Source organism: Trachypithecus francoisi, unplaced genomic scaffold (assembly GCF_009764315.1).
Source record: "Trachypithecus francoisi isolate TF-2019V2 unplaced genomic scaffold, Tfra_2.0 Lachesis_group4, whole genome shotgun sequence".
Classification (NCBI taxonomy): domain Eukaryota; kingdom Metazoa; phylum Chordata; class Mammalia; order Primates; family Cercopithecidae; genus Trachypithecus; species Trachypithecus francoisi.
In genome coordinates this window covers 130,194,570-130,218,753 of record NW_022681469.1, presented here as the reverse complement: position 1 = coordinate 130,218,753, position 24,184 = coordinate 130,194,570, and the positions used below count along the sequence as shown (strand labels likewise).

General features: G+C 35.9%; 1 protein-coding gene across 8 annotated transcripts in view; it reads right to left on the bottom strand.

Annotated features, from left to right (window-relative positions):
* The window catches only part of SEPTIN7 (septin 7), a 105,239-nt gene that overhangs the window by 63,478 nt on the left and 17,577 nt on the right, over positions 1–24,184 (bottom strand). For 3 of the 8 annotated variants that reach the window (XM_033193563.1, XM_033193568.1, XM_033193566.1), the window contains one exon: positions 9,872–9,974. The exons of 1 other annotated variant lie outside the window; for it this stretch is intronic. In XM_033193563.1, the coding sequence (XP_033049454.1) occupies positions 9,872–9,974 (103 nt within the window). Of the gene's footprint in view, positions 1–9,871; positions 9,975–11,265; positions 11,271–24,184 lie in introns of all 8 variants that reach the window. 4 more of the 8 variants (XM_033193562.1, XM_033193564.1, XM_033193565.1 and 1 more) reach the window with 4 other exon arrangements.

Sequence of the window (24,184 nt, the reverse complement as noted above, 5' to 3'; positions counted from 1 at the left end):
AAGGGGACAAAAGAGAAGCATCCATCTCAACTATCCTAGGAAAAAACTTATGTACTGTACTTGTAACTTTGTTTAGAATTGTTTCAAAATTTAAAATCAACACATTATTTTCAGCACAGTAATCATGTGCAGTAAATAATGACGTACACTTCTAATTATATAAAATACTTTGTACCTATAATTGTCAGTATTTTAGGTAGATAACCTCTTTGAGATTCTAAATGTCTCCAGAATATAAAGACATGATAAAAATCTCAATTATATTTCAGAAAGTTTGGCAAGTCAGTGAACCCATTCAGCATCCCCCTTCCCTAATAAAATTTGATCCACAGACTTCAGTACCTTAGCCACTGCCTTAAATGGCTATATACTCCAATATAGTAAAACAGACCAAAAAAACCTCAAGACCTAGATATAAATACATGAAAATTATTACTTAAAATGCAGGTTTTTGGTTTTTTGTTTTTTTTTTTTTTTTCAAAAACAAAGTTTGAGTAAAATTAACAAGGTTGGCAAATTTACCAGTACAAAGGTCTTTCATGGGAGACAGGTTATACCTTCCCAATCTTTAAAATAATTCTAAGGTTCTGTAGTTCAATAGTGAAACAAGTACAATATCCTGGCATAAAACTATCTTTCAGACAAAATCCACCTGCTGCGTATTAAGAAATGTAATACTTGAAAACTTCCTGCCTTGGGAGAGAATAAACCTGATTCATAATACAAAAACCACTCAATCTACAAATGCTTTCAACAGAAAGATGGACTAAATATAAAGGGGGGAAATTCTGACCTCCTTTGGTGCTAGACTGCAGTCATAGCTAGGCAGGAGGTGTTATTATTATCTCATATTTAAAATTATATTTCAGACATATGTGATACAGTCACCTAAGAAAAGGATGGACCCCCTTGACCCACAATAGTATTTGGCCTCCATGACCTAGTCTAGGAAAGATTGAGAAACTACCCATTACGGAGAAAGAAAGAGCAGTCTTCCTTGCCAAGATGAAAACTACATACTAAATAAGTCTCCTATGTGAGAATTACATTTCCATCTGTAAAGAAGCTGCATTAACATGTGCTCCCTTCATGCCCTTGCCTTCCATTCAGTACTGAGTTCTTGTAAAATACTGACAGACTATGCAGCCTTCACATTTCTGTCCCAACATCTAGCTAATTAAAATTAACAAATGTGATAACATTTTTACTTCAGTCCACCTATCCAATCAATCTTGAGTGTATTCAATACCAAGAGAACAGTTTCTCTAGGTCTCTGACAAACATGACCATCCTTACCTCTCTTTACTAATTTAGCCTATACACTATGAAGTTTATCTTAGACTTCTCGGTCTGTCAAAAGAAAAGATAGCTGTGTTTTTCAACACTGGAGTTTCTTATATCATTTTCAAAGACCATATTAGGATAGTATATGTATGAGAAGCAAAAACAGATTAAGAATTATAATTCAGTGACTTGCTAATATATATTTTTAAAATCACATTGATGACTTTTTTAAAGACTGCCAAATAAAACTGGGATATTATCAAGATTACATTTATTACACATATCAATCCAGATACTGCTCTTGTTACAGAACCAATTTTTTTTTTTTTTTAACGTTTGAAACAGAATCTCAGTCACTCTGTTGCCCAGGCTGAAGTATAGTGGTGCAATCTCGGCTCACTGCAACCCCTGCCTCCCAGGTTCAAGCAATTCTCCTGCCTCAGCCTCCTGAGTAGTTAGGATTACAGGTGCACACCACTACACCCAGCTAATAACCTACAATCTGTAAGACTGATTTTACAAGTATTTTTTCCTGATTACACTGTTCCATGATTAAGACATTGGATTTAAGCCATTAATTCAAATTAAGAATTAAGCGAACAAAACATGAATATACAAATTACTGGAAAAAAGTACCATTTTTTCTCATGAATTAGTAAATGATTAAGATAATGGCATGCTTTTCAGCTGTAAAGTCCCCTTTCTCTAAATTTCCATAGCATTTGGTTTACACATTTCTTATGCCACTTAACACATTATGATTCATGGTATAGTTATGTGTATACTATTTTCCTCCTCTACTATTATAGCGTATTCATGTACCTTTAAAATCTCTCTCAAGCATCTAAAACAGTGATAACATCCATGGAATGAATAGCCTAACCTTCAAATATACCATAAATATTTTCAAATTCAGAAAAAAAAAAATTCCTTTTTTCTTAATATATAATCTTTAGTAGAACAAACTTTTAAAAAACAATTTTGCTGGCCAGGCATGATGGCTCACACCTGTAATCCCAGCACTTTAGGAAGCCAAGGAGAGAGGGCTGCTTTAGGCCAGGAGTTCAAGGTTAGCCTGGGTAACACGGTGAGACCCCATCTCTACAAAACAATTTTTTTTTAATTAGCTGGGCATAGCAGTGTGTGCCTGTGGTCCCAGGTACTCGGGAGGCTGAGGTGGGACGATCACTTGAGCCCAGGGGCTGAAGGCTGCAGTGAGCTCTGATTGCACCACTGGGCTCCAGCTTAGGCACCAGAACAAGACCTTGTTTCAGAAACAAAAGACGAAAATGGAAGGGGAAGGGGAAGGGGAAGGGGGGAGGAGGAAGGAGGAAGGAGGAAGGAGGAGGAGGGAGGAAGGGGAAAGGGGTAAGTAGGAAGAAGGAAGTGGGGAGGGAGAGGGGGAAGAGGAGAAAAGGAAAAAGAAAAGGGAAAAGGGAAAGAAAGGAAAAGAACAATTTGCCAGTATGTACCAAGAGCCACAAAATGTTCAAATACTTTGATCTAATAATCCTACTTTAGGAATTATTAACAAATAAATAATAATGATACTGCCCTCTGTCTGCCAACATACATATAACAAAACTCTATGTGTTTAAAGATCTTCATTGTCATGCTATTTGTAACAAGGGTAGGGGTAAAAACAAACCTAGTGTTGTTCATCAGTAAAAAAAAAATTACAGGTCAGGCACAGTGGCTCACGCCTGTAATCCCAGCACTTTGGGAGGCTGAGGTGAGTGGATCACAAGGTCAGGAGTTCACGACCAGACTGGCCAAGATGGTGAAACCCCATCTCTACTAAAAATATAAAAATTAGCTAGGCATGGTGGCAGGCACCTGTAATCCCAGCTACTGGGGAGGCTGAGGCAGAGAACTACCAGAACCTGGGAGGCAGAGGTTGTAGTGAGCCAAGACAGCGCCCTGCACTCCAGCCTGTTGACAGAGCAAGACTTCGTCTCAAAAATAAAATAACATAAAATAACATGACACAACATAAAATAAAATAAAAAATTTATAGTATATTCAGTCTCAGATTAGAATACGCATATAGTCATTAAGCATTATCATTAAAATGTTGACCAAAATTTCCATTCTGTAAAATTTTTATTGCAGCATTATGAGATCAAACAAAACAAATTATTCAAATGTCAAATGATAAAGTAATGGCAAAATATCAGATAGCCACAGCTGGAAACATTATGCAGTTGTCAAAAGTAAAATATGGAGGACAAACACAGCATATATTAATGATTATTATCTCTTGCTGCTAAGTCTTTATTTTCCTTTCGTTTTTTTTTTCTTTTTAGTATTCCCTAACTGTCATGTAATTCAGGAATTAGCATGAAAAAATATCCTTTTCAAAAAGGCAGGTCCTCCTTGATGACTCCAAATAAGTCTCATCATATTTATTTCTTTCCAGAAAATAGCACAATTTGTAATCATTTGACTTACTATTTGCTTATCTCCCTAAATTAACATAAACTCTGGTAATCTTCCTACATAAATAAACACAACATAACTGTTGTAAATTTATAACTCCAAGAATGTAGTATTTACATGGGAAGATCAATGAACTAAACCAAAGGGTAAGAAAGAGAACATACCAAGCATATATACTTTTAAAAATTAAGCTTGTAACAAACGGTTTTGGTAGAGCTACTTAACCATTTAAAAAATAAACATCAGATTCCTGCCTCACAACTCAGATCAAAAAAACCATATGGACTTAAGATTTCAAAATAAAAAATTAATTAAAGTTAGTCTTTAATTAGTCATTTAGTCTTTATACTCAAAATACTTAATATGTAGCAGAACTTCTAATAACCTTGAATGAAGCAAGAAGACATTAAGAAAACCATAAAGAAAAAGACTGAGGTCAGGCATAATGGCTCACACCTGTAATCTTAGCACTCTGGGAGGCCAAGGTGGATGGATCGCTTGAGCCCAGGAGTACGAGACCAGCCCCGGGCAACATGGCGAAACATCATCTCTACAAAAAAACTACAAAAACAAAAAATTAGCTGGGCACGGTGGCACACAACTGTAGTCCCAGCTACTTGGGAGGCTGAGGGGGGAGGAGGACTTGAACCCAGGAGGCAGAGACTGCAGTGAGCCAAGATTGTGCCACTGCACTCCAGCCTGGGTGACAAAGTGAGATCCTGTAGGTATGTAGATAGGTGGGAGGGAGGGAGGGAGGGAAGGAAGGAAGGAAGGAAGGAAGGAAGGAAGGAAGGAAGGAAGGAAGGAAGTTTGGATAATGTAAAAATCAAGCTAATAGAAAACACAACACACAAAAAATTCTGGAAAAAAATGTCAATGCCTACCAACAACAAAATAATAACAATGCCCTCAGAGTACCTACCTACCTAAACTTAAGGAAAAAAAAGTTTGTAAAAATAAACTAGAACACACCATTTATAAAAGAATATCAAAGATAAATAAACATAAAAAATAACTGGCAATGGCCAGCCACGGTGGCTCACACCTGTAATCCCATCACTTTGGGAGGCTAAGGCGAGTGGATCACCTGAGGTCAGGAGTTCAACACCAGCCTGGCCAAGACGGGGAAACCCTATTTCTACTAAAAATATAAAATTAGCTGAAGGTGGTAGTGCACACCTGTAGTCCCAGGGAGGCTGAAGCAGGAAAACTGCCTGAACCTGGGAGGTGGAGGTTGCAGTGAGCTGAGATTGCACCACTGTACTCCAGCCTGGACAACAGAGCAAGACTCTGTCTTGAAAAATTTAATCAAATAACTAGCAACAGTAAAATACAGATGAAAATAAGATACCATGTTTCAGCAATCAGATTAATATCCAGTGTTGGCAGTATTCAGGGAAAACGGTGCTGTCAACACTTGATGAGCGTGCAAAATAGTACACAACCTGTTTTAGAGCAATTTGGTATTATGTATCAAAACCCTTAAAACAATGTATCAATTGTATCTTAACACAGCAATTCAAACTTCCAAAGCTTTATTATTCTAAGAAAATAACTAAAAATTCAAGCAAAAGTATAACTATAACCACGTTATTATAGTATTCATACTAGCTAACAATTTTAACTATCCTGACAATACGACAAAGAATGATATAGCCAACCTATACAGGCCATTAAAGTCTACAATTTGACCAATAGATAGGTTATGAAAGAACATAACATAACACAGGATAATCACAATTTAACTGCACATTTAAAAGGCAATCACAGAACATTACAGATACACGTAAGAATACTAAATGTTCCTATACTTAAGAGTTATTATCAATAGATGACAGATGACAATATTTATTTTCGTTTTGCTTTTCTGCATTTTCCAATTTCTGCAATGAAATATATTAACTTCATTTTTTAAGTGCTTTAAAAATATTCAGATTTAACAGCTAGAAGGAATGTACAAAATTAAAATAGTCGACATGTGGAATTATGTGATTTTTTTCTTCTAAACTTTCTCTTTGAATTACTTTTTCTAAGATAAAATTCACCATTTTAAAGTGTATAAATCAATGGATTTTAGTATATTCCCAATGTTGTGAAGTCATTATCGGTTAAGTTACTTCTATTAATAAAAGCAAAATAAAAATACGGAGCTCAAGGAAAAACCTTAAAATCATAACTCAAAGCATTTCAAGGAGCTAACATATCTTAAAAATACCACAAAATACTCAACAGCCTAGATACAAAATTTTGAGCCAATATTATCTTTCAATTTTTTCAAATAACTGATAAACTGACATAGATGTTATTCTATCAACTCAAACATCAACAGGTAGTGGAGGAAAATGACGACTAGGATAGTCATCATATATCCTATCGCTAACTAAATAACTCGTAAACTTTCTTTGATAAGGCATATTCAAAAAAAAAATTATGATAAACTCTGAATCCCAAAAAATGGCTAAACCAACATGTTCTAAGCTCTCTCCTGCTAGAAAAAAAAAATAGAAATGCCAATCTGACACTAAAAGACATACGGCATAGGTCAAATACATTATTGACATATCATTAAATTTTTAAAATTCTGTAATCACAAAAATTTTGCAAAGTTCAAGATTACAGAAATGACTGAATTTTGAATTCTATCTCCCTAGGATTCAGAATAATAGGTTTAATACCACCTGTTTTAAAAACTATTTCAAGTTAAATAAAGCAAACTACACTCTTCTGAGTTCTAACTCCTTGAAGAATTCTAGCAAAAACAGGATATTACAATTAAAAATTTATTCTCTATCACAGTTAAGTCTAATTAGGGAGCAAACTAATGACAGTCAAATTCTAAGCCAAACACGTTAGACAACTTCAATGAATAGAGATCTACATGTCTTCATTATTCGATATGCCTAAATTTTTCAAGATTCAAAATCAAGAATGCTAATCTCCCCATCAAATTGCCAATCAGGGTTTCCAAAATCCTGGCTAGTCTACCTTTCCAGCTTTATTTCTAATTGTCAAGTTACATCTTAGGGGTCAGATCCTAAAGTCAGTGTGCTGTGAAAAAAATCTTGAAAAATTCCTTATATCATCCATAAAGCACAATTACATACAAGCTAACAACCTATCTTCCTCCTCCACTAAAATAGGTAACTTTCTTTGGGCACATAAAAAGTGACCGATTTGTATTTAGGTGCCCTGTTGTCCCTAGACTATAACATTCAGCAGAGTGAGAAGTTCACACTATCAAACTATGTGGAAGCTGATAATGACTAGGAAAATAGCAAATGCGCCTCTCCCATTTCACACCCACTCTAGGCCAGATGCTCATTCCAGTGGAATAACAGGAAAAATTACTCGTACTATTTAAGTTCTCTAGTTCTCATTCTCATTCATTCTCTCTTTCACTGAATTCATCTAAGTTCAAGGCATATTGGATGTACTCTTATAAACACTGCACTATACCCAGTATCCCCAGATAAGCCTCTGCATGGTGGTTAAGAACATACCAGACTAACTGAGCAGTAGAATGGGTTTGGTTCTGCCATCTGCTAGCAATGTAACCATGGGCAAGTAACCTAATCTCTCTATGCCTCAGTTTCTTCATCTCCAAAATGGGATAACAATATCTACTTCATGGGGCTGTTGTAAGAATTGTGAGTTAGTAGATAATGTCCATAAAGTACTTAAAACATTGCCTGGCACGTAAAAAAGTTATGTAAATGATGGCTATAACTTCCCCCAACAGGACTGCTTCCTCAATCTTGGCCCCAATTCTATCCTTCAAACATTTGTCCTAATGCCTCCCTTTTCAAAAGAAGGCAATAATAATCTCCAACCGAGGCAAACTCTCCTATACCCTTAAATTTCTATGGCTCTAAACCCTTAAACTTTTGTATGATTCTACTGACCCCATTTTTATGTGGTTTATCTTGTCATATAAATCAGAAGCTCCTTTAAGAGAGAAAATATGGGAATACATAGCATGCTTCTTTGATACAAATAAGTCAGTCAAGCAAGAACTCAATAAACATTGCTTATGAAGCAAGATTATTAAAGGTTTTCCGACAAAGTACAAAGAGTTCAATAAAAAAAAATCTGTTACAGATTATCAGTTGATATCAATGTGTAAGTTGTAAACGAAGAGTTGTAATGTGGGAGCCAAATTTATTCTGCGTTTAGATCCCAAAAATGAGGATTTAGCTCATAAGGAATAGCTGAAAGTTTTTAAGTCAAGAATATTAAAGCAAGGTTGGTTTTAGCTTTCTATGATTTGCAAATGATGCTGTTAGAGTCAGCCTAAAATCTGAAAAATAAATCAACATAATATTAGATACTAAGTGATTAGATACTTAGTAAGTGACTATGTATTAGGCACTACACCTATCTAGATGAAAATATTTAATACCTGCACTCAACATATCTATTCAATGTAGTTAATTAAACAATGTTCAAGGCTCAGTGGGAAAACAGAGTAAGGATATTAACACTTGAAAATAAGGATATTAACATCTATTTTTTTTGGCCTCAGTTGAAGTCTTATCATTAGGAAGAGAAAAAAGCTGCATTTCACAAAGGGATTAATTAGAAAAGCTAATAAGTAATATACATCTAGAGACTGAATATCTCCTCTAAAAATCAAAATCAGATGACTATTTGATTTTTTTCATTTGGAAAAATGCCACAGAGATTTTAAATCAACTCTCTGGCCTTGATCACCAGACATTATCCTACTAAGTATGATTAGAAAAGTTATTCTTTAAACTAAAATTCTAATGTCAAAGGAAATTTTTTTAATTGTTACAGTTCTCCTAACGGACCTAGGAGGTTTTCTCATAAGTGAAAAAATTCTATTTGTCTACAGTTTGTCACTTAAGATTATTAATATTACACATGCAGAGGTAAGAGACACTGTTTCTTCATATAATGATGATGTTACCAACCTGCTGAAGAAAAGGTATGCGCTGCATTATTTTATCCCTCTATCTAGACCGACCTCTACTCCACAGCAGCAGTTTGCAAGCCAGATATACTATACTTCTACTCAACAAGAGATACATAGACAAGGTAATCAATGCTATAAAGTATCAAATTTGCAAATTTTGTACCATGTTTTAACTGTGAACTCTTACAATGTATACAACTTCCAAAGAGCCAAAAATCAACAGGTAAAATATTGCAGTCAGTAGATAAAATATTCTACCTCCCAATAAAGGAGTATTTCACAGCTAGTTCAATTAACCTAATTCAGCAACAAAATATTAGAGTTGAAATATAATTAACAAAAATATATACTACCTAAAAAGTCTAGCATCAACTCAATTTTCTTTGTCAAGGATAGCTAATCCACTAACCTGCAATTCACCTTCTTAAAACAAATAAGAGAAATACAACAAAGTTACACTATACAATATTCATAACTTAGGTTCTAAAGTCAGCCTATATGAGATGAAAATACTGTGTAGTCATTTAAGAATAAGATTGTCACTGAAGATGACTAATCTTACGGATGGCAAAGGCACAGTATGTTTCTTCATATATAATAATGATGTTACCAACCTACAGTCAAAATTATCCTGAACGGTATTTTCTAATGGACTATATAGGCAGGGTAAGGTGTTCCTGGGATGAAACACAAAAGAAAACTGAAACTGAATTAGAGGATGAGGAGAGTCATATTTTACTCATTCCAGTGCTTACATTCAATTAATGAATTCCAAGGGTAATCAACTACATTATTATGATCCTCTATCCTACCTTTCTTTTCAAAATTCAGAGCACATTAAGTTAAATGCTTACATGATACTCCACTATAGCACATAAGCCAGAAAACAAAACTATCCGGGAGTAATAACCACCAGATGCTATTTTCTTTTGTAGCACTACCAATTGAAGATAACTTTTCTAGAGTTCCATTCCAACACTATCACCCACCATTTCTCAACTTTTAGTTTCTACCTTAAAAAAAGAGGCAAGACGACATAAATCCCATTATGCCACTGCGTTAAATTTTAAAATGTATGCACCTAAGAGAAAATATAACAAAGATATGATCACTATAGATATCTGTGCTACTATTTTCTTAAATTCATTCAGAGTTGACTAACCATTTAAAACTTAAACCAAAGTTCCATTTTAATAAGGAATCATATCTTACCCACTACCATAAGCGTGAATTCAAAACCTCTCTTCACTGATTTTCTGTATACTTGATTTGGGAGATTGGCAAATCCCACATAGCCTTCAAGGTTCTTCTGTTGCTGACAAAAGCAAAAAGGGCCAAGTTATTCATGCATCAACAATACTATTCTGTCACATATTTCAAATTCCCTTCATGAACCTATTTTAGAAAATTATACTATTATTCACAGCAAATCAAACTAATTCCATGGCATTATCAATCAGACTATCAGTTCTTAAATGGACAAAATTATTTGAGCATGAGTTGATTGACAATATAATGGTTAATTATAAAAATCCAAGGGAATGAAATAAAAATTTAGAAAACCTGCCTCAGAGCAAAGATTTTAATTGACAGTAGTTAGTAACAAGATGATTGACCAACCAACTATAAAAGCAAAATAACACAGGATTTTTCGCAACAAAAAAATTCAAATCCCCTTCACACAATATTAAGAATCCTTTTTAATTATCTCCTTTGATCACACTAATTACCACAGGTATGAGATTCTTGAAATTTGTCTTCTTATTCATGAAATGAAATCAAAGTGCTGAATTTAAAGCAATTTTTAAAAATAAATTCTTGAAGGCTCTTGTGATCAGTGTCAACCAGCTACAGTATCATTCAAGCTGTTATGCCAGGTCCAATTTTGTCACTTCAAGGTTTCACATGATCCTGCTGCCTTTATCTTCAGGTTTATCCAAGTTTTAAAGTAAATTATAACTTCATTTTCTATTGGTTTTTTATTCCTAGATGACCTCAACAATAGTTTCAAGAGTAATTCAAAGAAATCTACTTCCAAATTGGTGTAGTAAATAAGTCTGACTTCTAACTTACCCATATGTGAGAAATATTGTCCATAGTTAAGACTATCCAAATAAGCAGAGTCTTATTGGTTAATTTTACTTTGGAGGTAGTCTTATCTCAACATAAAAAACAATAGCAAAAAGAAGCACGCATTCTCTTAAAAGTTTCTGTCACGTTTAATTCTCATTTAAAAAGCACTCATGAGATCAAAACATCAATGCAATACATTTGGATTTAACAAAGAACAGAAGTCTACAATGTTTACTAGTCATGTAGATAAATATTCCATCCATCATCTTTGGCTTTCATTTCATAAAACTAATTCTTAAGCCAAATTTTAAAAACTAAGCCCATTAATAAATGAAGAGCTAACTGTAAACATAATAATTAGGAGACTAATCAGAATCTAACATTTTTAAGTCAAATATGTGAAAGTCTGCTATGAGTGGAGTTAGAAATATATATTAAACCTAAGGTTTCCTTGGCTCATATTTCATCCAACTGTAAGTTAAATTTAACTGAGACTGAAAAAAATCTCTGTATAAATTATGTAGTATACTCACAGCTACTTTGTAAAGAACACATTTCCATCATTCCAGTGTTCCAGATTCCAACAGAAGAAATCCACAGAGGAACAGTAAACAAAGAATTCCAAGAATTGTAATGACATATTCAGTCCGAACAGGAGAGGCAAATCCATTGAAACACAGCAAAAGACAGGGGGGAAAAAAAAGTTACTTACATGTAACTCAACAAATTAGAGGTAAATTAAAAAGAAATTAAAGGCAGACTTTTTTCTAAACATGTCAAAAAGTAGTATTTTTTGTGTGGGATACAATGCCAGTGAGTTTAAACCCATTTTCAGCAGCTGTCCTGCTGAAATATAGAAAATAAGGCCTATTATTGCACCCTGCAGTTGAGGTTTTACAGAAATGGTAGAAAAGATATAAAAGTATAAAGTTCCAGGAAGGTATACAGCAACCAAGTTTTAAATTACAAGAAGGAAGAAAAAAGGTTAATTTCATGCAACTTTGCTTTGTCAGTCACTGGATTAAGACAGCTCAGATAAGACAAATGCAAATGCTTTGGTTAAAATCTTTTTAAACAATGCTGTATTTCAAGTTCTATTAATTAAACTGAAGTCCAGAATTTAAAGAAATGTAGACAGATACAGGAAAAGGAAGAACGCTAAAGATGATAAGCAGAAACAGATGGAAAGAGGAGACAAATGTGAACTGTGAAAACTGAAAGGCAACTAATAGTATAGACAATAAAATAATCCTTGGCCAAACTGTGAAAAGTGTATCTTTTTATACTGAGACAAATCTATGAGTTATATCACAAACCACTTCAAACAATTGGAGTCAGTTTTATAGTTAAGGTAATTAAAAGCATAAACAAAACCCCAGTTTTAAAGTTAATTACAAAATTATTCCATGACAAAACCATCCAATGACTTCCGAACCTCCTCAAAAGTAAAAGCCAAAGTCCCAATAACGGTCTACAGTGTTTTTCCACCTTAGCAGTATCTTAGAATCACTTGGGGGAGCTTTTATAAAATCCGAATGTCCCAGCTGCACCTCCAGATCAATTAAATTAATCTCTGCAAGTGAGACCCATCCATCAGTATTTTTTAAAGCTCCTCATGTAGTTCCAACGTGCACGAATGCTGAAAGCCGCTAGCCAACAAAGTCCAGCAAGATCTGGCTCTACTCTTACTTCTGGTCTCATCTTCTGCTACTCTTCCTCCCCTTGCTCACGTCGCTTTCCCCAGCACTGAATCCCTAACTACTCCCCAAACATACACTGCATACTTTCATTTCATGGCTTTCGCACTTGTTGCTTTTTTTATTTGGAATAGTTTTGTTCTTTTTTTTTGAGACAGAATTCACTCTGTCACCCAGGCTGGCAGGCAGTGGCGTGATCTAGGCTCACTGCAACCTCTGCCTTCCAGGTTCAAGCAATTCCCTGCCTCAGCCTCCCAACTAGCTGGGATTACAGGCATGTGCCACCACACCTGGCTAATTTTTGTATTTTTGTATTTTTAGTAGAGATGGAGTTTCACCATCTTGGCCAGGCTGGTCTTGAACTCCTGACCTCATGATCCACCTGCCTTGGCCTCCCAAAGTGCTGGGATGACAGGCGTAAGTCACCGAGCCCCAGTCACAGATTATTTTTATTACTCAAATGTCACCTTCAAAAAGGCCTGCCCTAATCACCTTATTTAAAATTACGACCCCACTCCTCAGCACACTGCTGCTTGCTGTATGCTTCTCCTTAGCTCTTGCCACCATCCAACACACATTTTACCCATCTTGTTTACTGTGACCTCCATCCTGCCCGCAATGTAAGCTCCATCAAGGCAGAGACTGAATGAATTACATAAATTGTACATAAAAAAAGGAAGCTACTGAGAGCAAGTTGAAGTAGTTTCAAAGAATACAGAATTTTAGACTGCACCTTCAAGGAACCCATCAGATAAGAGGTATAACAAAAATGCCTCAGGGTCTGCCCTTGTCTCTTATTCAATGCTTTATCCTCAGCAACAAGAACCGTCTTTGGCACACAGTACTATTTTAAAATTGTGAAAAGCGGGAAACCATTCCAGACAAAGGAGTGGGCCCTAAAGTGGGGATGAACTTGGTATTTCCAACAGTAAAAAGAAAGCCGAGGTAGGCGGATTGCCTGAGCTCAGGAGTTTGAGATCAGCCTGGGCAACAAAGTGAAACTCCACCTCTACTAAAAACTACAAAAAAATTAGCAGGGCATGGCAGGGTATGCCTGTAGTCCCAGCTATTCGGGAGGCTGAGGCAGGAAAACGGCCTGAACCTGGGGGGTGGAAGTTGCAATGAGCCGAGATTGTGCCACTGCACTCCAGCCTGGGTGACAGAGCGAGACTTTGTCTACAAAAAAAAAGAAGTTCCGTTAACTATAATGAAGTGAAGTAGTGGACAAGGGGATGAGTGACAGGAAATGAGGTCAGGGAGGGAAGTAGGGTCCAGATCATTTGGGACTCAGCCAAAGTAGGAAGTATATGGATGTTATTTTAGGCATGACAGGAAGCCACTAGAGGGTTTTTCACAGGCAAGTGACCTGATTACTGTTTTAAAGATAGTTCTTGGCCATCCAGAGTGGTTCATGCTTGTAATTCCAAACTTTGGGAGGCCAAGGCGAGAGGACTGCTTTAGCCCAGGAGGTTAAGGCCTCAGTGAGCTGTGATCATGGCACTACACTCCAGCCTGGGCAACAGAGTGAGAAATTTCATGGTTGGCTGGTGCTGAAAATATAGATTTAGGAATCATCGCCATACAGATACTATTGAAAAAGGATTGGATTCCCAAAGACAGACGAAAGAAGATAAAAAGAAGGGGGTCGGCCGGGGGCGGTGGCTTATGCCTGTAATCCCAGCACTTTGGGAGACCGAGGCGGGTGGATCACAAGGTCAGGAGATAGAGAACATCTTGGCCAACATGGTGAAACCCCATCTCTACTAAAAATACAAAAATGGGCTGGACTTGGTGGTGCATGCCTGTAGTCCCAGCTACTCAGGAGGGTGAGGCACAAGAATCGCTTGAACCTGGCAGGCAGAGGTTGCAGTGAGCCAAGATCGTGCCACTGCACTCCAGCCTGGGCAACAAGAGAGAAACTCCAGTCTTAAAAAAAAAAAAAAAAAAAAGAAGGGGGGTCGAGACAAAGCCCTGAGCACTCTAACATTGAGAGGTTAGGCAAAGAAAGATCAGCCAGTGGAGACAGGAAGAAAACCAAGATCATCTCAGGGATGGAGGATTCATTCAACTATGCTGAATGCTACAGAGAAAGATACCAGAATAGAAACAAACATACTGATAAAATTTGGAAATAAGGTCACTGGTAACTTAAAAAATAAAAGCAGTCTCCGTAACGTGGTGACAAAGAAGAGTAACTACGATGATTTACAGTAGACAATTATTTGCATGGAATTATCATAATAAATAACTTTAACTTTTTAAATAAAATTATTTTAAACATTTTGTCAGTTCCCCCATATGACTGATTTCCCAGAGGGAGAGAACCATGTCATATTCATCTCTACGAAGATGAATATGTTCTTAGCAAGGTGATGACACATAGTATATATTTTAAAAATCTGAATGACTACTCTTTCAGGAAAACATCTTCTGAGGAAGAAATGCTGTACAAAGATAACATTGGTTTGGCTCTGATAAAAACATATCATCCCAAAATTCGTATAAAAGTATCCTACCAGATACAAAAATACGGCTCTGAGGCTACCTAGCACAAACACTATTCAGAAAATATACTAGTAATTTGGCCAGGCATGGTGGCTCCGGCCTGTAATCCCAGCATTTTGGGAGGCTGAGGCGGGCAGGTCTCTTGAAGTCAAGAGTTCGAGACCTGCCTGGCCAACATGGTGAAACTCTGTCTCTACTAAAAATACAAAAATTAGCCAGGCATGGTGGCGCCCACCTGTTATCTCAGCTACTCTGGAGGCTGAGGCAGGAGAATCGCTTGAACCTGGGAGGCAAAGGTTGCAGTGAGCCAAGATAGCACCACTGCACTCCAACTTGGACGACAGAGCAAGACTCTGTCTCAAAATAAATACATACATACATACATACATACATACTGGTCGATTAAAACATATAGACTATTCCTATCTCATAAGAATTTTTCCATACCCTAAATTCTAAAATCAACCATAGTCTGTAATTCAAAAGACTTAACCACCCACTGATTCTTTTCCTGCACAAATGTTCACAGTGCCAGTGTGAAATATCTCTGGATAAGGAAATATTAATTATAGAAGTGAGTGATAACAATTGTGGCATTTATAAGTATGTATAAATAAAAGTATATTCACCCAAGCTTCTATAAAAATACCCCTGGGTCTTTAAAGTATTCCTTGATTTCAAACATTAGTCAGGTAAGAAGCAACATTTATCAAATAATCTTTTCTAAAAGCGTATCTGCTAGATATGCTTTACAAAATCTTTTAGATGTTAAATCTGTATGTTAAAAGCATAGTTAAGAAAAATCAAACTACAGTAACTCCACTGCTTGATGAAAAAAATCAACTTAAATACAATATCCAGTAACTCAGTTCTAACCTTTCTTCTAAGGTTAAATAAGTTCAGCACAAATGTATTCAAATAACACTATGTTTCAAACAAGTTCTAATAGATAGATTATTGAAACTCTTAGAATTCTTTATGTTCTCTTGCCATTTGTTCCTGTTCCAAAGTTACCCAAATCTTGCTATCTAAAATCCCATTACCATTTTTAAAGCTTTGAATACTAATTTTCAACAAATTTTCCAATAGATAAAAATTTTCCAATAGAAAAAAGCAGCAACTTATTTTGAAAACTATTAAATATGCTTTTCAGTAACAACAAAAAATTGATCAAGGGGAGTTGTAACAGAATGGAAGCCTAATAAAAATCAGAATTTGAGAAAAACACAATCCTAGAAGGAACTATAAACCTTCAACTTCCCACTATCATTACAAAATGAGATGTTTAATAAAAAACTAAAATGATTAGGCATTATAATGCACACCTCAAATTACCTTAATATACCCAAATTCTATTTCTCCTCTTAGTATGTGCAGTTTAAACATCAGGCTACAAAAATCCAAGGTTTACATTAGGAACTTTACATTTCAAAAATTACCATTTATCTTTTCTAAATAACTTCAAGTTCAATCCGCCTCCCTTTGGATTTTAAAATACATAAAATATATATACACAAATATATATATATTTATATATAAAATATATATACAAATATACATATATATAGCATATTGTTTTATTAAGTATGTTTCTCCTAAAGTGTACGTAATTCTAAATATGAAAAACAACTACAGACTACAAAAGGAAAAGATATTAATGCAGACGTTTACTTCTCAACTCCTTAGTATTCCTAACAAAAGCCTTCTATTATACACAGATGTAAGTGTCTGGTACTTGCTTAGTCAAATTCCTGCCATCTCTCATACAGCCTAAGGGAAAAGTTAAAGAACTTCATGTGCCATTTAAATGTTTTAAATATTTTAAGTATAACTGGTCTAAAAATGCCTAGATTCTAGATTTAATATAAAATAAAAACTAAAATATTACAAGATTACATAGGCATATCCTAAATATCAGTTTTTGTGTTCCTCATCCCTCAACTATTTTAAAGGTTCATTACTTATTTAGCATGCCTCCAGCTCTCTTCTTTTTACTGATATGAACAAATGGGTACTGACAGAACCAACTTTTATTTTCTTAATCCTATTCTGGATTCTCAGTTAATCTGTTAAAAAGATTCTAATATTTAACTCTATGAATACATACAAGAATGAGATAACTTAAAATCTAAATCAATTTTTCTTTGCTCTGATCTTAACTTCCTAGACTTACTGACCTTATTCCTTCACTCATTCATTCAACATACTTACAATAAGTCAGACATGTATGTGTGTTCTAGTAATTAGGAATATAAAAGCTAATAAAAACAAGGTCCCTGCTCAAGAAGCTAAGAATCTAATAGGGAGGTGAGGTAAGCTAGAGGACAATTAAAATAATTCAGTGATAAATGCTCTCATATAGGAAAGCACAGAAGGATACATGGAGAGCAAACAAGGAAGGGTGTTTCATCCTATCCTGGGATCAGATCCTTTAGATACTGAAGGACTGACCAGTAGACCTTAATTGGATGAGAGATGAGGGTGGGAGCTGCAGAATATGGGTCTCAGTCAGTTGAGTTATTAACTGCAAAGGCCCAAAAGCAAGAAGAGAGTATGGTTCCTTACAGCAACTACAAATAGTTCAACACAACTCATTTTTAGGATCAAGGAGCTACAGCTTAGGAAAGTTAAGCAAAAGCCAGATGAGGAAGGACTTTGTTGGTCATACTTAGGAACTTAGACTTCATCTTGAAAGCTTAGGAAGAGCATTAAAGATACAAAGAGGAATGCACAATCACATCAATTCACATGCAGAGTCACATTCATATTTTAGAAAATTACTACTGACAAGAATATTCACGATGAACTGGAGAAAATGGTAGTAATCCCAAGAGCTGCTCCAGCTGCCCAGGGGAAAAATAAAGACTTGAACCAAGAAAGAGGCAGTAAGGATAAAGAGAAATATAGGTTAGAACTCTATTAGCCATTAAGGTAGCCACTAGCTACATGTGGCTACTGAGTACTTGAAATGTAGCTAGTCTGAATTAAGATGTGCTATAAGTATAAAATATCATATTTTAAAGACAGTACGAGAATAAGAATCAAAAACATCTTACTAATAATAATTTCATACTGATTGCATGTTGAAATAAAATTTTAGGTATACCAATTATATAAACTATAAAACTAAAGTTAGTTTCACCTGTTTATTTTTACTTTTTAAATGTGGCTATTATGAAAGCTTAATTACATATGTGGCTTGCATCAAATTGCTATTGGACAATGCTAGGTTAGATATTAAAGAGATGAAATGACAGATCTCTGTAGCTAACTTGTAGAAGTGTGATAAAATTAGGATTTCTTAATTTAGGCTTGAGCAATTAAGATGAATGGTGAGTACCAATTGTTAAAAGTAGAAATCATCTGAGTTAAGGCGCTAACTGGACTTTGGGAAGACAAAATCTAGTAGGCAGTTGTATATATAAAGGTTAGAAATGCTAGAAACATCAAGGTTAGACAGATAATTAATATCTTAAGTAATCAACATTTAAATGGTATCAAGGCCATGGATATGAATCCAAATACAGCATACAGAGTAGGAAGCAGGCCAAGAAGCAACACCAACATCCCATCATAATCACCTAAACAAACCTAGGAAAAGCTGAGAGAAAAGAATCAAAGAGCTCACAGAAGCATTTCAAAGGAGGTCAACTGCAGCAGCCCCCTCAAGAAGTGGTTAACTACACGAAATGCTCTGGAGTGGTCAATCAAAGGATGCAAAAAAATCTACTTGTGGTTACTGGAAACCACTGTCAAAGCGTATCAATGGAAAGATAGGGGAAGAAGGCAGACTGGAAATAAATAAGCAGAAAAAAAAACTACAGTAAGTGAATATAAGCAATTATTTTTTAATGCTTACCTTTGAAGAGAAGAACAATAGGACAGAAGCCAGAAAATACAAGGTCAAGAGTTTTAAGCACTTAAAAAAAAAAAAAGGCAGATAGTTCTATTTGTGTGAATGGTAACAGAAAACACCAAATAGTAGACAAAGTTAAATAGGACACAGATAACATTTATGGAATGACGGACAGGATTTTCCCTAAGTACCAGAGATAAAACAACTTGAAAATTCCAAAAAAAGAAAAGAAAGTAGGGGATTTTAAGAGGTAAAGATGTGAAACAGTAACCATAAGAACAGAGAGAGAGACTAGGAATACATAGCAGCCATCCAAGCAATTTTGTCCACCTAGTTAAGGCTGAAGACCACAAATCTTGGACTGTATCCCTGAAGCCATGTGATCTTTTCTTCCAGCAGCAATCCATAACTTGAGTACAATAAAACTGGCTGTAGGAGTCATTTGAAACTTGCTTTGCAGGAAGGGTACACAAAAGTACGAGATCAAGAGAGCTGACAAATACAGTTGAAGCAATTCAGTGAATGAAAATGGAGAGGATCAAGGATGGAAGGCAGGAAGTGAAGAAGACAGTAAAAAAAATAAGTTGCTGGGCGCGGAGGCTCGTGCCTGTAATCCCAGCACTTTGGGAGGCCGAGGTGGGCAGATCACCTGAGGTCAGGAGTTCGAGATCAGCCTGACCAACATGGAGAAACCCCACCTCTATTAAAAACACAAAATTAGCCAGTCGTGGTGGGGCATGCCTGAAATCCCAGCTACTTGGGAGGCTGAAGCAGGAGAATCCCTTGAACCTGGGAGGCGGAGATTGCAGTGAGCCAAGATCACGCCATTGCACTCCAGCCTGGGCAACAAGAGCAAAACTCCATCTCAAAAAAATAAATAACTATATGTAAGTTGTGGTTAGAATGGGCTATACAATTAAGATCTTAGAAGTGGAATGTAAGTTGTAGATGATAGTCCCACAGGGTTATTACTTCTTTTTTTTTTTCTTTATTTTTAAATTTTTTTCTTCTCACTCATTCCCCCATAGGGTTATTAAAAGGATGGCTCTCAGATGAGACAGAGAGAAAAAAAAAGGATGTCTCAAGAATAGTCAAAAAACTGAAGCTAACTTATTGAATGTGTCTTACACATGGGCCTAAAAATGTCCCAGAATGATGATGGAGCTTAGAGCAGAAAGAAAAATTGAGTATTAGATGTCATCTTTAATATTAGAACAAAACAGGGGTGTGGTAGCTGAAAATTTTAAGAAGGGGTAGAAAACACTGCTGCTAAACAGTAAAATTGTAAGGAAGCAGGGTTCTTTTTAAAGGAGAATGGCCTACAGTCTAGACCAGTGCTGTATCATGGAAATATTAGGTAACCACATATGTAATTATAAATATCCTACTACAGGGGTCCGCAACTGCTACCCCAACTGGTAGCAGTCCGTGGCCTATTAGGAACTGGGCTGCACAAGAAGAGGTAAGTGGTAGGCAAGTCAAGTGAAGCTTTATCTACATCTCCAGCCTCTTGTATTACCGCCTGAGCTCTGGCACCTGTCAGATCAGCGGCGGCATTAAATTCTCATTGGAGAGTGAACCCTATTGTGAACTGTTCATTGAAGGGATCTAGGTTGCACATTCCTTATGAGAATCTAATGCCTGATGATCTGTCACTGTCTCTCATCACCTCTAGATAGAATCCCATCTCTTAAAAAATAAAATAAAATAAAATGAATATTAGGCTGAGTGTGCTGGCTCACTCCTATAATCCCAGCACTTTGGGAGGCTGAGGCACGTGGACTGCCTGAGCTCAGGAGTTCAAGACCAGCCTGAGCAACATGGTGAAATCCTGTCTCTACTAAAGTACAAAAATTAGCCGGGTAGTCCCAGCTCCTCAGGAAGCTGAGGCACAAGAATTGGTTGAACCTGGGAGGCAGAGGTTGCAGTGAGCCAGGACAGTGCTACAGCACTCCAGCCTGGGCAACAGAGCGAGATGCTGTCTCCAAAAATTAAAAAAATAAAATGAGGCCAGGCATGGTGGCTCATGCCTGTAATCCCAGCACTTTGGGAGGCCAAGAGGCAGGTGGATCATCTGAGGTCAGTCAGGAGTTCGAGACCAGCCTGGCCAACATGGTGAAACCCCGTCTCTACTAAAAATACAAAAATTAGCCGGGCATGGTGGCACACAACTGTAATCCCAGCTACTCAGGAGGCTGAGGCAGGAGAATCATCTAAACCCCGGAGGTGGAGGTTGCAGTGAGCTGAGATCGTGCCACTGCACTCCACCCTGGGTGATAGAGTGAGACTCCATTTCAAAATAAAAATAAAATTAATAAAGTGAGTATTAGTGCCCAGTACTGGGTGATGATGTGGAAAAAGAAACACTTTCCTTACATGACTTTTGGAATATAAACTTAAACCACCTACCTAAAGAGCAATTTAACCATGTGGACCAAACACTGAAGTTTTTATTCTCTTAAATTCAACAAATTCCACTTTCAGAAATGGATAGTCTTGAGAATCATACATGATTAAGATAAAAGAATATTCAACAAAGCACTGCTCATAATAGTAAAAAATTGTAACAATTTTTGATGAGTTCTAAAGACAAGTGAAACTAAAATTATATTACAGTACCTCCACGTATTAAAATACCAGGCAGCCATTAAAAGTAAGGTTTTAGAAAAATATGCATGGACAGATTATGATATATTGACTAGAAAAACATTCTTAAACACTTGTCACAGGAGAACATCAAAGAAATTGGTGGAGTAAATACTTGAGAAAATTCTGCTTCATTAAAAGCAAGGAGAAAACTGACACAAACTGTTCAAATCAACTTACTTAAAATTCTGGAAATTAAATAAAAGCTTGCAGGTCTCCATGTAATGTTTATTCAAGAAAAGGGACTGAGCCTTGGTAAAAACAGCAGCTCTTGCATTTTAACTTGCCCATTCTCATCTCTTTACCTCTACACTAGCCTTGAAAACCAACAGCACACCATCACAGTAAAAACCAGCAGATTAGTGGCAACTGGAAAAAAACAGATCAATCACGGAATGCCTTCAAAGCCTCCCTCTCAAAGTGCTGTCATTATTTGATGTGTCTGGTAGTTCCTAAAGGCCTACTCACAAGTGACCACTAAGATAACCAAGCAGAGACTTCAGTGACAACATATGGCAAAAATTAACTTCACAGAATTAGTTCGAAAAGCAACTAAGCAAATAACAAAGAACAACAACAATAAACCCTGCAGGGAAGGGAGAATCTGATTTCCAGAGCTGCCACACTGTATTATTTGAAATATTTAAAATGTCTAGTATTCAAGAGAAAATCATGAGCCTTGCAAAAAAAAACTCAAAAGTGCATGGCCCACATACAGGAGAAAAAAGCAACAGTCCTTGAGAAAGCCCAGACATTAAACAAATACTTTAAACCTGCTATTTTAGATATGTTCAAAGAACTAAAGAAAAGTCTAATAAACTGTCAAGTATGAAAACAATGTTCATCAAATAAAGAATATCAAAATTTTTTTTTAAATCCTGGAGTTGAAAAATATAATAAATGAAATGAAAGTATTCACTAGAGAAGCTCAACAAAAGATTGGAGCTTGCAGAAAAAAGAATCACCAAACCTGAAAACGGGTTAAATAACATTAACCAATTTAAGTAAAGAAAGAAAAATGAACAGAGCCAGAAACCTACAGAACAAAATCAAACATGAAGTAGGGGAGGGAAGGAGAAAAGGGGTGGGTCGGAAGGAAGGGGTATATCTTCAGAATGTATATTCTTCAGAATGTATATCTGAAGAAACAGAACTGAAAACTTCCCAAATCTGAAGAAAAACATTAGTCTCAACATCAAAAGCTCAACAAACTGAAAAAGACAAAATCAAAGAGACCCGCACATCATAATCAAACTGTCAAAAACCAAAAACAGAGAATACTGAAAGCAGTTTATGAGAAGCAACTATATGTATAAGAGACTGTAAATAAGAATAATAGCTGACATCCTATCAGAAACCATGGAGGCCGGAAAGCAAAAGGATAACATATTCCAAATGTTGAAAGAAAAAGACTGTCAACCAAGTGAGCTATGATGGTGCCACTGCACTCCAGCCTGATTGACAGAGTGAGATCCTGTTTAAAAAAAAAAAAAAAAAGAGATGTAGAAAACAGCAAAATCACAGGCGTAAATCATATCACTACTTAGATTAAATGTAACTAGATTAATGCATTTTGCTGTTTCAGGTATAACAGGACTCCAATCAAAAGGTAAAGAATGGCTACGTGGATTTTTACAAGATCCAACTATATGGTGCCTACCTGAGACACGTTTTAGAATCACAAACACAAACAGGTTGAAAAAAAAGGACAGAAAACAACAAGAGAGAGCTGAGGTAGCTACACTAATATCAGAAAACACAGACTTAAAAGACAAATCTTGTTACCACAAAGAAGGATATTGTATACTGATTGAAGGACCAATCCATTGAGAAGATAGAACAATATTAAGCACATATGTCTCTAACAAAGGAGTCCTCAAATTGCACAAAGCTAAGAAAATGAAAGGTAGAAATAAAACAATTGAACAGTAATAGCTGACCTTCAACACCCTACTTTCAATAATGGGTAAAACAACTAGACAGATGATAAAGAAGCAGAAGACTCAACAACACTACAAAACAACTACACCTAACACATAGCTATACAACATTCCACCCAAAAACAGCAAAACACATTCTTCTCAAGTGCACATGGAATATTCTCCAGAATAGATCACAAAACAAGTCTCAATTTAAATGGGTTGAAAATCATACAAAGTATATTCTTCATCCACTACAGAATGAAGTTAGAAATCACCTGCAGAGAGAAATTTGGAAAATTCACGTTTGTTACAATTAAACACTACACTCTTTAATAATCAATAGGTCAAAAACTAAACCACAAGGGATACCGGAAAATACTTCGAGATGAATGAAACTAAAAACACAACATACCAAAATGTTTTGAATGCAGCTAAATCAGTGCTTAGAAGGAAATTTATAGCTGTAAATGCCTATATCAAAAAGAAAGATTTCGTATCATAACCTTCCACCTCAAGAAACTAGAAAAAGAACAAATTAAACCCAGAACAGGGAAAACAAAATAAGGAAATGATTATTTGAGCAGAAATGAATGAAATACATAATAGAAATATTAACAAAATCATACTTGGTTCACTGAAAAGATCAACAAAATTAACAAAACCTTAGCTAAACTGACCAAGAAAAAAAAAACAGAACACTCAAATTACTGAAATCAGAAATGAAAGAAGGGAAATCACTACCAATCTTTCAGAAATAAAAGGGAACCTATGAACAATTAATTCCATGCTGACAACAAATCAGATTATAACCTTGAGGAAATGCAAA